This window comes from Amblyomma mixtum, chromosome 10, assembly GCF_055824585.1.
Source record: "Amblyomma mixtum isolate Tamu chromosome 10, ASM5582458v1, whole genome shotgun sequence".
NCBI classification, from domain to species: domain Eukaryota; kingdom Metazoa; phylum Arthropoda; class Arachnida; order Ixodida; family Ixodidae; genus Amblyomma; species Amblyomma mixtum.
Genome location: NC_143021.1, coordinates 160,467,330 through 160,486,812, shown reverse-complemented (window position 1 = coordinate 160,486,812; position 19,483 = coordinate 160,467,330). Strand labels below are relative to the sequence as shown.

Sequence of the window (19,483 nt, the reverse complement as noted above, 5' to 3'; positions counted from 1 at the left end):
ACGTGCCGTGAGTGTCAGAGACGCAAAACGCCTCCGACTAGACCAGCCGGACTCCTGAACCCCATACCACCGCACACTAAGCTCTTTCAGCAAATGGGGATGGACCTCCTCGGCCCCTTTCCGACTTCCTCATCAGGTAACAAGTGGATCATTGTGGCCACGGACTACAGAACCCGCTACGCCGAAGCAAAAGCGTTGCCTGGTGGTACGGCAAAAGAAGTTGCAAAATTTTTTGTCCAACAAATTCTCCTGCGACATGGCGCCCCCGAAGTGCTCATCACAGACAGAGGAACGACATTTACAGCGGAGCTGATGCAAGCCATTTTAAACTACAGCCAGACAAGCCATCGGAGGACAAGTGCCTATCATCCACAAACCAACGGACTCACAGAGCGTCTGAACAAGACCATTGCAGACATGCTCTCCATGTACATCGACGCCGAACACAAGACGTGGGACTCTATTCTGGCCTACGTGATCTTCGCGTATAATACTGCCGCCCAGGAGACAACCAGGTTTACTCCATTCCAGCTGGTATACGGCAGGAAGCCCACTACAACACTCGACGCAATGCTCCCGCACGTTTCCGACGAAGACAACCTCGACGTCGCCGCCTACCTTCATCGCGCCGAGGAAGCCCGAAGACTTGCGCGGCTTCGCATTCAAGATCAACAGCACACCGACGCCCGACGCTACAATCTGCGCCGACGAGACACGCATTACAAGCCAGGTGATCGTGTTTGGATATAGACGCCAGTTCGCCGCCGTGGATTGAGTGAAAAGTTGCTGCGACGCTACTTTGGCCCGTACAGCGTTCTCCGTCGCATCGGTGGCCTCGACTATGAAGTCATCCCCGACGGCACGTCAGCATCTCAGCGACGCCGCACACGCCCGGAAGTCCTACATGTCGTACGCCTGAAGCCATATTATGAACGCTAAAGGACTCGAAGTTTGCATTCTTCGTGTTTATTTTCATTTTAAAGCATCGAGACGATGCTTCTTTGGGAGGGGGGTAATGCCACGTATCATTGTAGCGTCCGTTCGTTCGCGCAAGGCCGCAGAAAAGGGGTGTTATCATTTTGTTCGTGACGCGAGAAACGACCGGACTAATCTCGATTGTTCACAGCCATGAACAGCTGCATCTACGTGTTTCTAGATTACTCTAGATGATCTCGACCTGTTATCTCGAAGTTTCCTCGCAGGCTTTAAATTCGTAGCGGGCATTCGTAGCTTGACGACTGACGAGCACGTTTTTTGCTTACGCCGCCGCCGAATGATGCAGTTCTTTTGCGGGTGCAAGTCAGCCCAAATAAAGAGCTTCGTTTGCAAGGCTTGTTGCTGTTTTCCTGACTGCTGGATTGCCGTCACTGCAACGTGACAATACTTTGTGGCTTGTGTTTCTGAATTTATGGCTGACAGGGAATTTTACTGCTTCCAGGACGGTATTTCCTCAAGCAGATTTCGGCAAACGAGAGGAGTGTCCCAAGGGCTGGTCCTCTCCCTTGTACTTTTGGACATCTTACTCAGCAGTATTCCCTGCAGTCTTAAGGTGTCTTCCTATGTGTATGCTGATGACATAGCCTTTTTTTCCTTCAGAGAAAGACATCTCCTCTTTGTACCAGTCCTTACAGTTCTATCTTAACGTCCTGGACCAATGATTAGAGGACATTAAACTGTCCCTTAATGTCAGTAAATGTGCCTTATTTGTTTTTCCGCTCCCTCATCCAGGTAACATATCTATTGTTTACCGGAGCCATGCAATTCCGCAAGTGCAAAGTATCAAATACCTCCGAGTAATTTATCATCCTTCTCTTTCCTGGCTGGCCCATACAGAGCAGATCACTGCGAAAGGAGTCCGAGCAGTCGGTATTAAGCAGGCCGAGCAACTTTCGTTCCGGCACGAGAAGACACTTGCTTCTTATGATTCATAGAATGCATGTCCGTCCAGAATTAGAGTTCGGCTGTGTATTATTCTCTGGTGTGCCAGCGTATGAACTTCGCCCCTTAATTCTCTTAGCCGGGAGGCGTTGCGCCTCTGTCTGGGCCTTGCAAAATTTGTGGCGAATTCTGTTTTGTACCTAGAAGGGCGTATTCCATCATTGCCTTTATGATTTCGGCTCTTAACGGTGAAAACGTTTGTAAAAATGTGCGATTCATCGCTTCGTGCCTCAACTTTGATCTTCCTTACGCAGCCTAGGCCATTTTTCAACGAAACCTGATCTCATTTCCATACCCCGCAAATTCGTTTTGTGCAATCCCTCATTGACCCCCTAAACGTCCGCAGTTCGGACATCGTTCCGGTATGGGCCAATTATTCATTTATTCAGATTGTCAGATCTTTCCAAAACATACAAAATTAGTGCTTTTTCATTTGCTAAGCGGTTTATTACACGATTACTTGCTACGCTTTAACTCTTCTGTGCTCATAGCGACGGACGCCTCACAGTCTGAATAAAGGGCCGGTGTTGGCATTTTCTCCATCTCCCTTGACTGGTCATTCTCTCTCCGCTTTCCCGATTACACCCCTGTTTATTTTGCCGAATTTCTAGCAGTAGTCCTGACGTTGCGCAAATTAAACAGCCCTTTGTCTTCTGTCATGATTATGATGGATTCATTATCGTTGTGTTATCTCTTACCGCGTCTACAGCATTTCAGCGCTTATATCAAATGCTGGATTCCGCCCCACTTGTATTCTTTACGGTTTGTCTGGGTGCCTGGGCACAGATGAATCCATTTGAAAAAGGTTACTGATACCCTGGTGAAGGCATCTCTTCAACGCCCAGTCGTATCTCTGCTTCAGTCGAGCGCATATATTACTGCGGCCAGGTTTCGCAGGTGTCTGCTCTTGAAATAATTCGGAGCTTCAGCACTGACCTCATGCCATTTAATATCCAGTGCTCGTGATCTTTTTTAATTGGATACCATCCATCATTCTATTTTAAGCTGTGTGTTGGTGGGGGGGGGGGGGGGGGCAGAGAGGTTGCAGGAGTTTAACCAGTTTTAGGTACTTATGCATAGAACTCCGCCAAATGTGGTAAAGATACGCTCTTTATGCTTATTTAGGGTCTGAATTTTATTTTAAGCTAGTTTCTATAGTTGTTAGCTAATTATAATTAACATCTTTGTAATGTCATCTCTATGATGTTCCCCACTTCAGAAGAAAGTGGAAACGTTTTCTATGTCAGCATATTCATAAAGATCTATTCTTTGGAATAAATCTGTTGGTTCCTTCATAAATCCTCAGTACTTATGCAATTGGAAGTTAAACTCCATCACGTATACTTATATGAAAACATTTCTTCCAAAACTAACTTTCAAAAACTATTTCACGAGTAGATAGGAAAATACAGAACTTTATTGTGCTCCTCAGCATCCCGGAATTCTAAAAAAAAAACGGACCCATACTTGAACCGTAACACAGGTTGCAGAGGAGCTGCTACCGGACGAGCCGACTTGTCACATGACTGGCACACGACGAATGTCCGTACCAGTTCTTTGACGTGCTCGTCCATTCGCGGCCACCAGTAGAGCTCTCGCAGCCGACTCTTCGTGCGGCTGATTCCGGGATGTGACTCGTGCGCGATGACCATGAGGCGTCGTCGCAAACTTTTGGGAACGACGAGTCTGTCACCTCGGTACAAGACGCCCTGCACGACGAACAACTCCGAGCGGTGGATATAATATGCCCTTAGGTTCTCCTGGAGGGATTTCTTGTCCGGCCATGTCGCAGATGTAAATCTTGAGCAATTACCGCATCGCTGATGGTTGCCTCTTGGATCTCTTCTAAAGTCACAGCTGGGGATAGTAGGCAGAAGAAATCGTCGTCACTTGCGTCGAACTCACTTGGCTCAAAAGAACGACTTGATGGGCAAGTTTGTAACTGTTCATCTTTGGTTACAGGCGCGAAAAAAGACAGAACACAAGACAGAAAGACGGGACGAAGCGCACTTGGCTCACTGCATGATGTGCTCGGTAAGGGAAGGCGAGACAGAGCATCCACAACAAAGTTTTCATGGCCTTTACGGTACTCTACACTATATTTGTAGCACAACAGGCGAGCCGTCCCACGTGAAATTCGCAACGGCCGATGTCGAGTTGCTTTCGTCGACAGCAAAGTGACCAGTGCACTGTGTTCGGTGCGTAGAACAAAAGGCCGGCCGCAAGAATACACGTGCCAGCGTTCGTACGCCCAAACGCAAGCTAGGGCCCCACGTTCACCAACAGAGTACTTTCTTCCTTGGGGTGTCAAGGTACGGGAAGCAAACGCAACAGTTTGCAGGGAACAGCCGTTGTCTTGCGCAAGCACCACCCCAAGGCCATATCCGGAAGCGTCAGTCGTTACGACCACGGTAAGGGCAACGTAAAAAAAGTGCAACATGGCGCATGACGTTAACATGGACTTTAGTTGTTTGAAGAATGAATCCGCAGCAGCGGTCTAAGCGAAGGCTGAGTCGCTTCCACGATGTAGGGCGCGCATATGCTCAACGACGTCGGAGTAGTGCGGGATAAACTTGGAGTAGAAACCCGCAAGTCCAAGGATGGACCGAAGCTCACCTACGTTAGATGGAGTCCGGAGCCTTCGTAATCCCGTCGAAGGCAGAAGAAAACGCAAACAGTCCTTCACCGCTGACAACGTGCCCCAAAATAGTGAGCTTCAGAACATGGAAGACACATTTGTGGTTTAGCTTGAGTCCAGCTTGGGACAGGCGGTCGAGAACAGCACGAAGGTTGGTGAAGGTGCTCCTGTCGGGTGGTGCCATGGACTATGATGTAGTCGATGTAGAAGAGGACAGCATTGCACCCTTTTCGAATTAAGCGAATCACCTTCTGAAAAGCCGAAGGCGCCGAAGCAAAGCCGAAAAAAAAACTTGCTCGAAGCGGAAGAGGCCATCATGGGTAATGAATGTGGTCAATTCCCGACTCTCAGGGCTGAGCGGTATTCGATAGTAAGCCGAGGCGAGGTCCAACTTCGGAAAACGCTGTGACCCTTCCAAGCTATGCAGAAGTTCCGTTTGAGGCAAGGAAAAGCTGGCAACCACAATAGCTTTGTTCGGCTCACGCAAATCGACGCACATTCGGATGGAGCCGTCCTCTTTCCGAGCAACGACTATCGGAGAACTCCACTTGGAAGCATCGACCCAGTCCATGATGTCATGAGCTTCAAGCTTCTGGAGTTACTCGGACACTTGTTATCGAATGGCAAACTACAACTGTCGGAGCTTGCAAGCAACAGCAGAAACGGAATCCTGCACTGTTTGTGCACGTAGCCGTGGGCAACTCCGAGTTTCTTTGAAAAGAGATGTTCGAAGATGTTCGTAGCTCAGGAGTAACAGAGGCGTATCAGGTGTCGTGAAGAGGCATTCCAACGATGCACCATCTTCATTTGTAGTGCTGCAATGGAATCGAGACCCACCATAGTCGTTCTTCCCGAGACAACGTACAACAGGATGCAGGCGATACGGTCGTGGAACTTTTCTGTGGCAATAAAACACCCTTGGAATGTAATCCGAGGCTTAGAATAGTCCGAGAGTTGAACCGCGGTTGCTTTAAGAGGGAAAGTATCAGCGAAGAATCGTCGGTGTAGGTCTTCAGAATGAATAGACATGGATGAGCCGGTGTCAATCAGGAAGCGGATGGATTTGCCTTCAATCAGGACCAAGGCAAAAATTCCGTTATTTTTCACCTTCAACATTGAGAATAGACGCACTGCTGGAGTCATCCGGCATCGACGATGTGTCAGCAGTATCTGCGACTTGCTGAACTTGAACTGGACGGTCGGACGACTTGCAGAGAGAGTCTAAATGGCCATCTTGCCGCACCGACAACACTTGCGGTTGCGGGCTGGCATGCGGGGTTGTTCGCCAGGCGGGCAGAAGAACCGCAACGCTAGCACATTCGCTCCTATATTGCAGAAGAAGGCTGCGATGGGTGACTTCAGCACTTGCAGCAACAAGACTGATGTGGTGCTTGTCCCGATCCGCGCTCGCATCCCACACGCTGCACTGGGGCGACCTCCTCAGCCAATTCCCTGGCTTCACAGGAAGCTTGCTCGCACTGTCGAGCAAGGAGCACGGCGCGCGACAAAGTCAAGGAGAAGCCATCCATGAGTAGGCGCTCACGCAGATGGCATCTCGCAGTCTTCTCCACCAGGTGGTCCCTGATCATATCGTCCGCCATGGTCCCAAACCCGCAGTCGCCGACAAATCTCCGAAGGACAGCGACGTACTCATCGGTTGTCTCTCCTCGATTTTGGACTCGACGGCGAAAGAGATGACATGCGGCGATTGCATTCACGGACGATTTGTAATGTTCCGCCAGGATGGACATCGCCTCATGAAATTCGTCAAGGTGGGGCGCCTCGTCACCGGAGCGCGATGCAGCAGCTGTAGGCGCTGGAGTGGACGACGGCCGCGCCAGTGTATAAAAAATACGCTGACCATCCAGTCCGATGCAGGTCAAAAAGGATGGCCTGCCGCCTTTTCGCGCCCAGAGTAGAGGCACCAGAGGCCAGCATGTAATTCCGGAACGCGAGCTCCCATTGCTGCCATGAAAAGGCAGGACGACCAGGTGTAGGCAGGAAGGGCGGTGGCGGCTGAAGCCCAGAAAAGCTCATGACAGACGTTGAGCAGCCCACGTGAAGGTCCTGAATTAAAACAGCATCCTTGTCGCCAAAATATGTTGTATCGTTAAGAAAGGCTACTTAGGAAATAAGATGTACACGCACCATACGGTCGAGCCGATCTCCATTCTCTCTCTACTTTCTCTTCCCCCGTGTGCGCGAGTGCGTGCAGTGCACCTGCCACACTTCATCTTTGTCACAATGTCACTTTAATTCGTTACAAAATCCCGAAGAAATGAGCGATAGCAATCGCAGAAAACGTGAAAGCTCAGAAAATTAACCTGAAATTTTATTTGCTCGTTTGCCTCGTTTATTACCTCGCATGCTTTCTTTCGGCCAGATAAATGCCGCATTGCAACCAACGGAAGCTGTTATCTTCTAAGCTCTCCTCTTCATTACGATACAAAGATGGAATTTTTTCTCTCGCGTGAAAAACAGCGGAACCTTCGAAACGTCGGGAACATCCAGAAGCGCTATTCGTTCACGATATTTGTCGAGCACACACCCAAGAAAACGCCGCGTTCGAATTTTCTTCAGCACGCTTCGCAGTTGCTTTTGGTCGCGATTCGCGATGAAGACCCGAGGTTTACGAAAATAAATTCGGAAAAGAAAAATGTTGGCCAAATTGACCATTTTATTTGCCGCGTCTTCCCCTCAGTATGAATTATTTTTACAATACTTGCCACAAATACAAAGAACTATCGCAAGTTGTTTCAATGAGTGAAAGCTTCCGTTCATGTGCAGACAGCTCGTGGGAGCCTGAGAGAGGACAACACGCAGCAACGGGCAGTTACCTGTATTCCCTGAAGGACCGCATGCAACAGAGCACCGAAAAGATGGATGCCATTCCCGTTGCCGTCTCGTTCCGCAGGATCTTCGATCGCTTCTGCAGCGCCCTCGGCTTCGTTGTGCGACGCTTGGTTCTCCTGGAACAGTGGAAGAACAATTAGACGGCGTCAACAGTATTTATTTATTTATCTTTTACCCACAGCGCCATTTGGCATTACAGTGTGTGTGTGGGGAGGGGGGTTGATGCAATAACACAGCGCATAAATGCAGGTAAATACAAAAAAAGAAGAGAAACAGCAGCCCACTCATTCACAAACAGTATCGCAGAAGCGAGATGAGTGTGTAACTGTACCTCGCCTATTAGAACATATCGAGACACTCGCCCATGGGCACTGTTATGCATCAAATTTTTTTTTTGTCGGATCGCAGCGCTGCTTCCCTTCAAGTATAACTGAAACTACAGCAAAAAAAACGGGCGAACCTTTGCAGGCGCAGAAGACTTTGCGCAAAACTTACTTTCCCCTGATTTTCTTCACTAAGCTGCCTGCTATCAGCACCTTCGAGAAGTCGCGTTGCTGGAGTAGGTATTTGGCAGTGCTGTCCGGATTTTTATCGACATGAGTTTTCTGGGACAGCAGCAGTCAAATATTCAGACACCCATTCAATGCTCCGCACACTCGCACCACTAAAGTGCGAACGTGTCTGATACAGTCCCCAGCACTGAGACCCTAACGCAAATTATGGTCATACCATTTTTATTAACGGGACAATGTTAGACCGGCAGTTCGGAGGAAAATCCCTGCGCTGTGGTTGGATTGGTCGACAGAGGTGGTGACGTCGGCCGATAACAACCGTCCGCAATTACAACAGGGATAATCACATCTTTTAAATGGCTAAGATTAATGATACTTATAATTTTTGTTGCTTATTCAAAATAGCACACTGCGCCCCGCCGCGGTGGCTAAGTGGTTAGGCGCTCGGCCGCTGACCCGAAAGACGCGGGTTCGATCCCAGCTGCGGAGGTGAATTTCGATGAAGGCGAAATTCTAGAGGCCCGTGTACTGTGCGATGCCAGTACACGTTAAAGAACCCCAGGTGGTCGAAATTTCCGGAGCCCTTCATTACGGCGTCCCTTAAAGCCTGAGTCGCTTTGGGACGTTAATCTCCGATAAAACAAACCAAACGAAACCAAAATAGTACACTGCAGTGGTTTTGCATTGCTGACAGAGAAAACAATAATTGCACTCGAAACCTTTCCCAAGTATTCGCACAGTAGAATACTTGGGAAAGGTAGTAAACGCGGGGTCATCGGAACGCGGCTGGGATCGCTCAAAGCGAAACGTTTCCTTTCTTGGAACGCGGCCGCTCGCGAACGCGCCGGGAACTACGGGTGTCCCCCCCGCCCCGCGGTACCGATTCACGCACGTGCTGGCACGAATGTATATTTGTGTATGTTTTTATTTTATTTTGTGGCGGAGAGAATGTTCGACTCCGCACGTGCTCGCACGACCCTGCGTTCGTGTTTGTGGAAAGGGCGTTTTGCCCTAGGGAAGCTGGAGGGCTGGCCATGTTCTCGGTAAACCAATCATGTGAGCAGTGCAACATGATTGGGAGCTAACAATTGTGGGCCGGGCCTTTAAGGCTTTAAAACCGGGCCCCGGAGCCGGAAGCGGGGTTCTGGGCTAAGGTGAGATGCTATGCATCTTCGGCTATGCCGAGTAGGGGCCTCCCCTAGTATTAGCCAGTTCCGCCTTTTGGTTGTTTGTCTTTTTGCCGTTGTATCTAACTTGCATATTCTGTAAATATTTGTATATAAATCTTCGGTTATTCCCTTTTTATCCCTGCGTGTCAACACATCTTGAGACCGTCTCTGACGGGGCACCCCTGGTTCGAAGATCAAGCTTCAGTCTTGAGAGTTGAACCAACCGTCTCCGGCGGGGCACCTGTGGTGCGAGGAAAGAGAACCTGTGAAATTTACTGGCGCAGTCGACAGGATCCTGCGGCCATCGGAAGACGGCGCAGGAAGAAGATTGAAGGCAGGGAGAAAGGCGACGATCAGGCAACAGCAGCGTTCGAGAAGACCTGCGGAGAGACAGCGGCAAGAACGTAAGGACCACGGCAGTAGTCGAGCGACGCGAGACTTCGTCCGGTTAAGAAAAGCAGCGCGTCGAGAACCTGACGGTCACCGGCGGGTCACAGCAAGTGACGACAACGGGCACAGGACCAGCAGCGTGCGACAGCTCATCGCAGCGTCCGGTGAAAGTGGCGGTGGACTGCGACGCCGAGGAGCTGGCAGTGCGGATTGACGCATCAAAACTGTGAGTTTCCTTCGTCGCATTGTTCACGTCCCTGTGCATGTGTTCGAGCCGGTAGGACAGGTGAGGGGTACAGACGGCGGTATGGAGGGTTATCCATGCCGGCCCTCACTCGATGTGAGGTATCGAGTGGAATTGGCGAAGGCGCTTAGCTTATTATCAGGCTGAGCTTGCAAAAGTGAATGGAGGAAAGGCGCCGCAATGCGAGGAAAAATCTCCCGATTTGCAGGCGTTAGAAGCAAGGCGCCAGCAGCTAGAGCTTGAGCTGGCTAAGTTCAAAGAGTCTAGGAGAGATAGCCAACTAGCCAGGGAGAACTGCTCCGAGTCCCGAGCAGAGAGGTCGTCTGTGCTGGAAGACAAAGGATTATGCTTGTCATGCACAGGTCAGGGAAACAGCAGTGAGGACGCTGAAAGCAATCAGCCAGTATGCGGGAACGCATCTTTGTTAGGAAAGGCCGCAAAAGATTCAGGAAGTGAAAACAGGATTCCTGAAGGACGCAGAAATATCACAGCTTTTCCGCCACCGCGGGCGGCGAGCAAAGAACAGGAGCAGCCCAATTCTCATGATCTAAGGCCAATCGAGACCGTGGTGTCCGATAACAAACAGGACAGCGGTGGAATTCCTGCAGGCTCTATGACTAAGATTGTGACCTCTGACACGGAGCTAGTAACAGGTGAAAATCTGCCGTTGCTGCAAACACACACTGTGTCGGCCATAGGGCATGAAATGCCCCGTAGCGTTACTGGTGGCAAGAGCCCTTCATCCGAGGCAGAGAGCGGAGGTGGGCTTGCTGGGCCGACCGGGCAGAGCGCCGCGCAGTTTTCGAACGCACCCGATGTGTGTCCGGCCATGTCATTTGAGGACCCGGAAATGAGTGGCGACTTGCCGGAAGGCAAGCTCGGGTCAAGTGACTGCGAGGGAGCTCATGGAGCCTCAGAGTTAGACGATGCCACGAAGCCGGCAAATGCCTATCAAGAAGGGAACGGCAACGTCAGTGTTTGCCCGAGCAGGAACGGGGCAAATGGATCTAAGCGAGGCGAAGTGCCAGGAGGCAGGTGCGCGGCTTTCATGTTGAAAGTCGGTACGTGGAACATTACGTTCCGTGCTGCAGGTTGCCAAATCAAGTGTAGCGAGACCGGCCGCATTGGTACGGTTACACTGGGCAGGGCCTATGCTCCTTACGCAGCACGCGATCCTTACTGGCGCGCCGACGAGAGCTTGCCCTTAGGGGCGTCGCATGGTCCAGGTTTTGGACCTATAGACGATCAGGATGTTTTCGATCCTGGAGGGCAGCAATTTTTTAGTTATCGCCCCGCTGCGGCACCAGCCTAATGAGCCGAGTGGCAGCTAGGTGTTTATCGTGTCGATTGAGACACGTGTTGGCTCGAACGCACACAGGAACGCTCGGTGCGACTAAGGAGGCTCACGTGGACATTAGGCGAGTGCTGTGAACGTTCCAGTTGTGAGTGTCTGTGTCTATGTGTGCTCATTCGCGAGCAGGACGCGGGTGTGAATGCAAGTGAACTGGGTGCAACCCACCAACTTGGATGCCGTGTTATGGCGCACGGCAGGCATGCCACTGTGTGTGAGTGCATTTTGTTTATGTTGTGTTGATGCCCGTGTGCATTTTGCTTTTGGTTTTGTTGTTGCAACTGGTCGCAGCGCGACAGCTTGGACTTCGGTCAATGCGCTCGATTTAAAGGTGTGAAACGCGCATTTGAGTGTGTACGTTTTGTTTATGTGATGTCACCCGAAGGGTGGTTTCGTGTCAGACACCGATCCCTTTTGTTTTTAATTCTAAAAGTGCCATTTGGGCCCTTTGTAGAATCTTGGGAAGGGCGTGTAAGGGATCGGTAGTAAACGAGGGGTCATCGGAACGCGGCTGGGAGCGCTCAAAGCGAAGCGTTTCCTTTCTTGGAACGCGGCCGCTCGCGAACGCGCCGGGAACTACGGGTGTCCCCCCCGCCCCGCGGTACCGATTCACGCACTTTCTGGCACGAATGTATATTTGTGTATGTTTTTATTTTATTTTGTGGCGGAGAGAGTGTTCGACTCCGCACGTGCTGGCACGACCCTGCGTTTGTGTTTGTGGAAAGGGCGTTTTGCCCTAGGGAAGCTGGAGGGCTGGCCATGTTCTCGGTAAACCAATCATGTGAGCAGTGCAACATGATTGGGAGCTACCAAATGTGGGCCGGGCCTTTAAGGCTTTAAAACCGGGCCCCGGAGCCGGAAGCGGGGTTCTGGGCTAAGGTGAGATGCTATGCATCTTCGGCTATGCCGAGTAGGGGCCTCCCCTAGTATTAGCCAGTTCCGCCTTTTGGTTGTTTGTCTTTTTGCCGTTGTATCTAACTTGCATATTCTGTAAATATTTGTATATAAATCTTCGGTTATTCCCTTTTTTATGCCTGCGTGTCAACAGATCTTAAAACCGTCTCTGACGGGGCACCCCTGGTGCGAAGATCAAGCTTCAGTCTTGTGAGTTAAACCAACCGTCTCTGGCGGGGCACCTCTGGTGCGAGGAAAGAGAACCTTTGAAACTTTACTAGTTGTCACTGTAATATGTTAACCTCCTCCGTGGCTTCCTAATGACTGTTACTGCAAAATATATTCTTAAGTATTCAATATATAAGGACTGTGTGTGTGTGTGTGTGTGTGTGTGTGTGTGTGTGTGTGTGTGTGTGTGTGTGTGTGTGTGTGTGTGTGTGTGTGTGTGTGTGTGTGTGTGTGTGAGTGTGTGTGTGTGTGTGTGTGTGTGAGTGTGAGTGTGAGTGTGTGTGTGTGTGTGTCGATGATAGCAGAAGGGTGACGGCCGTGAAGGAGGAGGAAAGAAGAGAAGCCAGTAGTGGACTGCGTCGCGGTATTGTGTGCATAGGTTACATACATAAGGAAAAGACCCCAGTTAGACTGGTTTGAAGAGACGTACATAGACAACATGTCGCTGAGGGTACGGTTAAAGCGCTCGGTGAGACTGCTGGTTAGCGAATGATATGCGCAGGTGCTGCGATGAGTTATATTGCACTTGGTGAGCAGTGCTTTGATGACATCGGACAAGAAGACGAGGCCTCTGTCGCTCAGCAATTCGCGAGGGGCGCCGTGACGAAGGATGAAACGGTTTAATGTAAACAAGGCAACTTCTGAGGCTGTGGCAGGCGGAATGACGGCGGCTTCTGCATACCCTGTCAAATGGTCAACCGCAACGATAACCCAACGGTTGCCGGAAGAGAGCCGTATAAATCAATGCCGATGCGGTCAAATCGCTGTGGCAGGCAAGGTAGCAGCTGCAGTAATCCAGCAGAACGATGAGGAGGTGGCTTGCGACGTTGACAGGTAACGCATGGGCGCACGTATTGAAGGATGAAGGTGTACATTCTACGTCAATAATATCGTAGCCGGATGCGAGCGTAGGTCTTCAACACTCCGACATGTCCACACTCTGGGTTAGCGTGAAATTCGGCGAAGACTTCCGAGCGAAGGTGACGAGGAATAACTAGCAACCACTTGCGGCCACCTGAGCTGTAGTTGCGGCGATAATTAGGTCGTCACGAATTGAGAAATGGGATGCATGACGGCGAAGAGCACGCGATGGAGAAGCAGCCGTAGGGTTGATGAGGAAGTCAAAAAGAGACGAGATCCATGAGTCGGACGCTGCATCGAAAGCATGGCGCTGATGTGAAGCATCGGTGAGGAGGCGTCGAAGGCGGAAAGGCTGGAAATAATGGCTGGAAGTGGGCAGCAGTATAGAGCATCGGCGTCTTGATGTTTGCGGTCAGTACGACACACGACGCGGATATCGTATTCCTGTCGGCGAAGGACCCACCTCGCGACGCAACCGGATGGGCCTTTCAGCGAGGAAAAGCAGTACAGCGGATGGTGGTAGGTCACGACTTCAAACGGGCGGCCGTAGAGGTAAGGACGGAAATCGGTAAGGACCCAAACTATCGCCAGACACTCTTTTTCAGTGACCGGGTAATTGAATTCAGTCTCTGTGATCGTGCGGCTGGCATAGGGAACGAAGTATTCGACGATGTCAGATTTGTGTTGTGCGAGTATAGGCTCCGAGGCTTACCCCGCTGGAGTTGGTATGGACCTCTGTAGGTGCGGTCAGGTCTAAACGGCGCAGTATCGGCGGGGCAGTGAGGATACGGCGCAAGGAATCGAAGGCGTCGTCACACACTTGGGACCAATGCGAAAGATCAGTACTACCGGAGAGAAGTTGTGTCAAAGGTGCAGCAATTGAGACAAAGTTGCGTAAAAACCTACGGAAGTAGGAGCACAGACCTAGGAAGCTGCGCAGTTCTTTGACAGAAGTAGGTCGAGGAAACGCAACCACAGCACGTTGTTTAGCCGGGTCCGGACCGACACCGTCCTTGGAAACAAGAAGGCAGAAATGGTAAACTGGCCGGGGCGACAAAATGACAGTTCATTAACTTGAGCTGGAGGGTGGCGTCAGAGAGTCAGGTCAACATGTGCTTGAGCCGATAGAGGTGGCAGTCAAAGTACGGCGAAAACACGATGGTGTCATCGAGGTAACAGATGCAGGCCTTCAATTTTAGCCCACGCAGAATGGTGTCCATCATCCTCTCAAAATGTGGCAGGAGCATAACAAAGGCCGAAAGGCATCACAGTAAATTCATATAGGTCGTATGGGATTACAAAGGCTGTTAAGGGGGGATCGGTCTCTTCCATGAGTACCTGGCGGTAAGTACCCCAAAATAAATCTAAAGAAGAAAATACTTGGGCACCTTGCAAGCAGTCAAGGGGGTCTCGATGCGTGGCAGCATTTTTAGATACGCCGTACACGGTTTTAGATAGACAGAACATATTTTTAGAATTCACTTGAATTAGCTTCGCAGACGGCGGAATTCATGTAGCGACAGGTGCTCCCTTCTCTCCCTCGCCGAAGAGCTCCTCCTACCTCGCCTCAACAAGACGTCGTCGTGCTGGGGAACGCAAGTGTTCCCCCGAAGATGCTGCTGGTGCTGCGGTCAAAATACTGCGAGCATCCGCGACTCGACAAAACGCAGGTCCTCTCTCTTGTTAGGACCGCTGCCAAAGAGTACGAACGGATGAAGCTGGGATATGCATCAAGGAAGGCGTGGATTCTATCCCCCCGGAGGTGAAGAAAGGAAGCATGCGCCGTCTCACTGCGGCAGTATCGGCCCTGAAAGACGCTGTCGTCAAGCTTCTTCAGTCGGACAAAGGGGGTGATTTTGTCGCCGTGGCAAATGAGCTCTACAAGGACAAGGCTCAAGCTGCAGTCGCTGCCAACTTCAGACAAGTGAAAACTGTCAAGCCGTGGAAAGTGCAAGAGCAGGCAGTACAGTTTTGTGAGCGTGCTGGCCTTTCAAGACTGGCCTCTTCTGTCAAGGCGTTGAAGGCATCTAGACTTACCATCTTCTTCAGCGCCAAGACTCAAAAGTAAGCTGCCCCTTCCGTGTCATTGTGTCCGAACGTGGAACGTGGCAGCGCGAGGTAGCGGTGTTCTGCAGAAGTGCCTGTCGCACCTTGAGGTTGAAGAACCTTTCCTCATAAGAAAGCCTGAGACCGTGACAGAATTCCTTCAAAACGAGTGTCCTGCCCGTGTTAGCGCGTTTTCGGTGGATGTCAAGGACTTGTACAACTCCCTGCCGCAAAGCGCGATGATCGCAGAAATCAGCAGTTGCATAGACCGTCACGGAGTTACAAACTTCCAGAACTCTAGTGGCATGAATGTTAGCATTTTGCATGTTTCTAGAAATGCTCCGCCTTTATTTACAGTCCACGTTTGCTAGAGTGGACGATAGTTTTTTCATCCAAAAATAAGGTGTTCGAATTGGATCCAGCCTCGCTCCCGTTCTCAGCAATCTGTTCTTAGCTTCAAGCTATACACGACTTCAAGCCAAGCTTGACGGCACCGTTGTTAAGGTTATGCGTTATGTAGATGACTTTTTAGTATTTTGCCCCAATGGTGACGCCCAACAAACTGTTGCTCAGATTTTTGACGTGTTCAGTACTGAACCTAACAACCTAGCATTGACGACAGGGCTACCTACTAACAACAAACTAAGGTTTTCAGATCTGGAACTTGTGCTATCGTGTGACAATGTTTGCTGGATGTACTCCCCGCACTCTCAGAAGAGCCTGCTCCCCTTCCGGTCGGCCCACTCTAAGATAGTTAAGCGCGGGATAGCGAAAACGTGCATGAAAGCCCGTCTGTTTAGATCATGTGCGCATAAAACCCAAGCCAGCTTTGACGCGCAGGATACTAGGCTTAACGCTGCGGCTGCCCGACGAAGATCTTATCTAGTATAACAGAGTCGACATTAAAAGAATGCAGAATTCAGAAGGAGACGCGCAAACTGGACAATAAGCACATAACTTGTATTCGGTATGTTCACCAAGTATCGCACAGCCTGAAAAAGATTGTGAACAAAGCCGGCATGAAGCTCCTTTTCTGCCAGGATCAAGTTGGGAGGCCTGTGGAAGAGAGTGAACTAATAAAGTGGAAAGAAGGCTTGTCCGAAGAAACACCGAATCAAATTTGTCAACTGTTGCTGTGGTGTGGCTTACAAGGTCCCACTGTCATGCGGCCGTTTTTACATCGGGGAGACCGGACGGTGCGTCAACGAACGGCTACGCGAATACACGAAATACATTAAAAACAAGTCACGCCGAAATAGCATGGTCATTCATTCCTCAGATTGCGATGAATGTGAGGCGTTTCTGAACCAAACCACTGTCATCGCCAAGTATAGAGATCACACCTCACGCCTGATATCGGAGGCTTTTCACCTTCACGCACTAGGCAACTAATCTGTAAGGCAACCATCGGTGCCTCTATTCCCACGGGAGATCGCTTTTCTTAATCAGTGATAATATTCCGAATGTATGCCATGTTATATTTGCACCGCATTTTCTTCCCTTCTATGATTTATATTGGCTCCCTCTTTCGCAATAAACCATTTGGTTGTTAGTTCAGCGCATGTGTCTGTCTCGTCTTCTTCCGTCCCGTCTATCAGCGCTGTTTTGCCGCATCATTAAACTAATCGAATCTTTTTTTATTGCAAATAAAGGAAGCATGTGCGTCAGCGACACGTCTACGAGGGGGTACCCAAAAGAAACCGGACTTTTTTTGTTTGAACTTATTTGTTCACATTTTAAGCACAGACCTTCAATCTCCTTTAAAGTATTCCCCACTTGCAATGATACGCTTGTCGAATCTTTCATTCAATTTTTCAAAACATTGTTTAAATTCATCTTTTGTGATGCTTGACAGTGCCTCCGTCGTTTTTTTCTTCACCTCAGCAACATCAGCGAAACGCTTTCCATTCACCTATTATTTCATTCTAGGAAACAAAGAAAGTAGCACGGGGCAAGGTCGGGAGAGTATGAGGGTTGAGGAATAGGGGTCATGCCATTTTTGGTCCACAATTCTCGTAGAGACAGGGCTGTGTGAACAGGGGCATTGCCATGATGGAAAAACCAGTCACCCGACCGCCACAAATCTGGCCGCTTCCACCGCACACTCTTGCCCATTCTTTTCAAAACATCCAGGTAGAAAGCCTGGCTAACTGTCTGACCCTGCGGAACAAATTCTCAATGGACGACTCCTCTCACGTCGAAAAAACAAATCAGCATTGTTTTGAGGTTTGGTTTCACCTGACGAGCTTTCTTGAGGCGAGGTGAATTTGAAGCTTTCCATTGGCATGATTGTTGCTTTGATTCAGGATTCGATTCAGGAACACTTGAGTTGTCCCCATAGCACCGTCCTTGTACGTCTTTCTTAATATTTGAAGAGTTTCCATTCAACTTTTTCCGAGCAAAAATCAGAATTTCACTAGCGCACGCTGTTCACGAAAATCAGCCATTGCAAAAACGACATTCACACAAAACAGTCGTCACTCTAAAACTCTGCCTAAACCAGTCTGACCTCCTTCAACGACAGCACTCGGCTTACTGACTCTGGAATGTTCGTTCTATGCTCTCCTAGTGGCAAAACGCGGTACCACAGAAGCTTTGCCGACCAAAAAATTTAGTCCGGTTTCTTTTGGGTACCCCCTCGTATATGCTTGTATAAGGCTGAAAACAACTTCTTCACCCGTTCGCTATCGTATCAGCTTAGAAGATGATAGTATTTTTTGCTTGTAAGACGATATATATTTGTGCGTGTTGCCTTCGAATAAATCAGTTGTGAGCGGCGCTACGTCCCGTCTTTCTCCCTTGTGTTGCGTCTTTTTTCGCGCCTGTAACCAATGATGAACAGTTACAACTTGCCCAGCAAGGCGTCCTTTCAAACTGTTTAGCGCAAAGGGGCTGAGCTTGCGGATGTACGCGCCGCCTCAAGCGACCGAGGCGGCGGCGCCGCGTCGCGTCCTCTACAATTTCAATCGAAATTCCTCGCAAGTTTGCAAGTGCGCACGATGAAGCAGACAAGTGAAAGCGGCTTGCTCGGCAGCTCGTCGTGTGTCTGTGGATGCGTGTGCAAAACGACATGCGTGAGCGACTGAGCATTCCCGGTCACCGATCCTTTGACGTGGCTACGCGCGTGTTTGCGTATGTAGTGTGAGCAGCGATACGGTTTTTTAAGGCGAAAGCCTTTAATGGCTCACACTGTCGTGACCAAGACGTGTTAGCAAATTTGTCCGCGTTTCAGATTGGTCGAAATGGTCGTGACGTGACTGCGCGCGAATTTTGACGGGTTTCCACCGAAATAAGCGAGACAGTTATTGCGCAATTTCCTTCCCTCAAATACAATTTTTATTTTCTTCATTACAACCCCTTTATCTATTTATTTTTTCACTCCACTTCCTCCTTTTCTCTACGGTGCGGTTGAGGTGTCCATCGAGATGACAGAGAATTACAGCGCCATTTCCTTTCCTCAAAAATCGTTGCGTTCAAAAGGCAACGTTTCGCGCCGAACGGGTGGTGGCGTTCCGTGGACTCCCTGGGAGCGCTACAACAAGCTGTCGCGTTCCACTCACAAAGGCAAAAATGAAGCGTCACTAATTGGCATTTAATTAATTCATCAACAGAATGTGAAGCGAACAATCGCGTAGCAGAATGCAGCACTCAGGCTTTCGCCTTTCACCACTTTAGCCGCTAAAGCTCCTCGTAATTTTTCTTTTTTTGTTGTAGATACGGCGTCCAAATAGCGGCTCGCTCCTGCGTGCGCAACGCCAGATTTCTCTGCGCACATCTTCGCTAGCTTGCTGACCGTGGGTTTTCTCCTAAACATATATGACGTGAAGTTTTTTATATTTTTAAATCATTGCACTACCAAATTACTAGACAAGTAAATTATTTACAATGCATTCAGGTGTAAAGCACGAGGATTATACGGCATGTGCCCAGAGCTGGCTGTTGTCGCTGTAGCGAAGCAGCGACGGGGCTGCTTCCACTGGCTTGCTGTTTGCCGCTTGGCTTGTTGCTGCTGTTCGCTGGCCGTTTCCTTACGCGTCTCCAACAGAAACTCTACATAAATGCATGTTCTGCCGTATAAGCAGGCGTTACGGAATGAAGTGATGATCTGGACGAACATTCTATTAATCTCAGCGGTATGTAGAAACTTGTAAATGAGTATTTTCCTTCCAGTGGAATTCAGTTGTTTGGTTTGGTTTGGTTTATTGGGGTTTAACGTCCCGAAGCAACTAAGGCTATGAGGGACGCCGTAGTGAAGGGCTCCGGAAATTTCGACCACCTGGGGTTCTTTAACGTGCACTGACATCGCACAGCACACGGGCCTCTAAAATTTCGCCTTCATCGAAATTCAGCCGCCGCGAC

The 19,483-nt window shown here is 49.7% G+C and overlaps 1 protein-coding gene and 1 pseudogene across 1 annotated transcript in view; one reads left to right on the top strand and one right to left on the bottom strand.

The window, feature by feature from the left end:
• Window positions 1–19,483, bottom strand: part of LOC149327525 (uncharacterized) — a 753,829-nt gene that overhangs the window by 680,739 nt on the left and 53,607 nt on the right. Inside the window, exon 3 of the mRNA XM_089563244.1 lies at window positions 7,414–7,545. Coding sequence (XP_089419370.1) covers window positions 7,414–7,545 — 132 coding nt within the window. The remainder of the gene's footprint in view (window positions 1–7,413; window positions 7,546–19,483) is intronic.
• LOC149327526 (uncharacterized) lies at window positions 13,147–15,720 on the top strand (annotated as a pseudogene).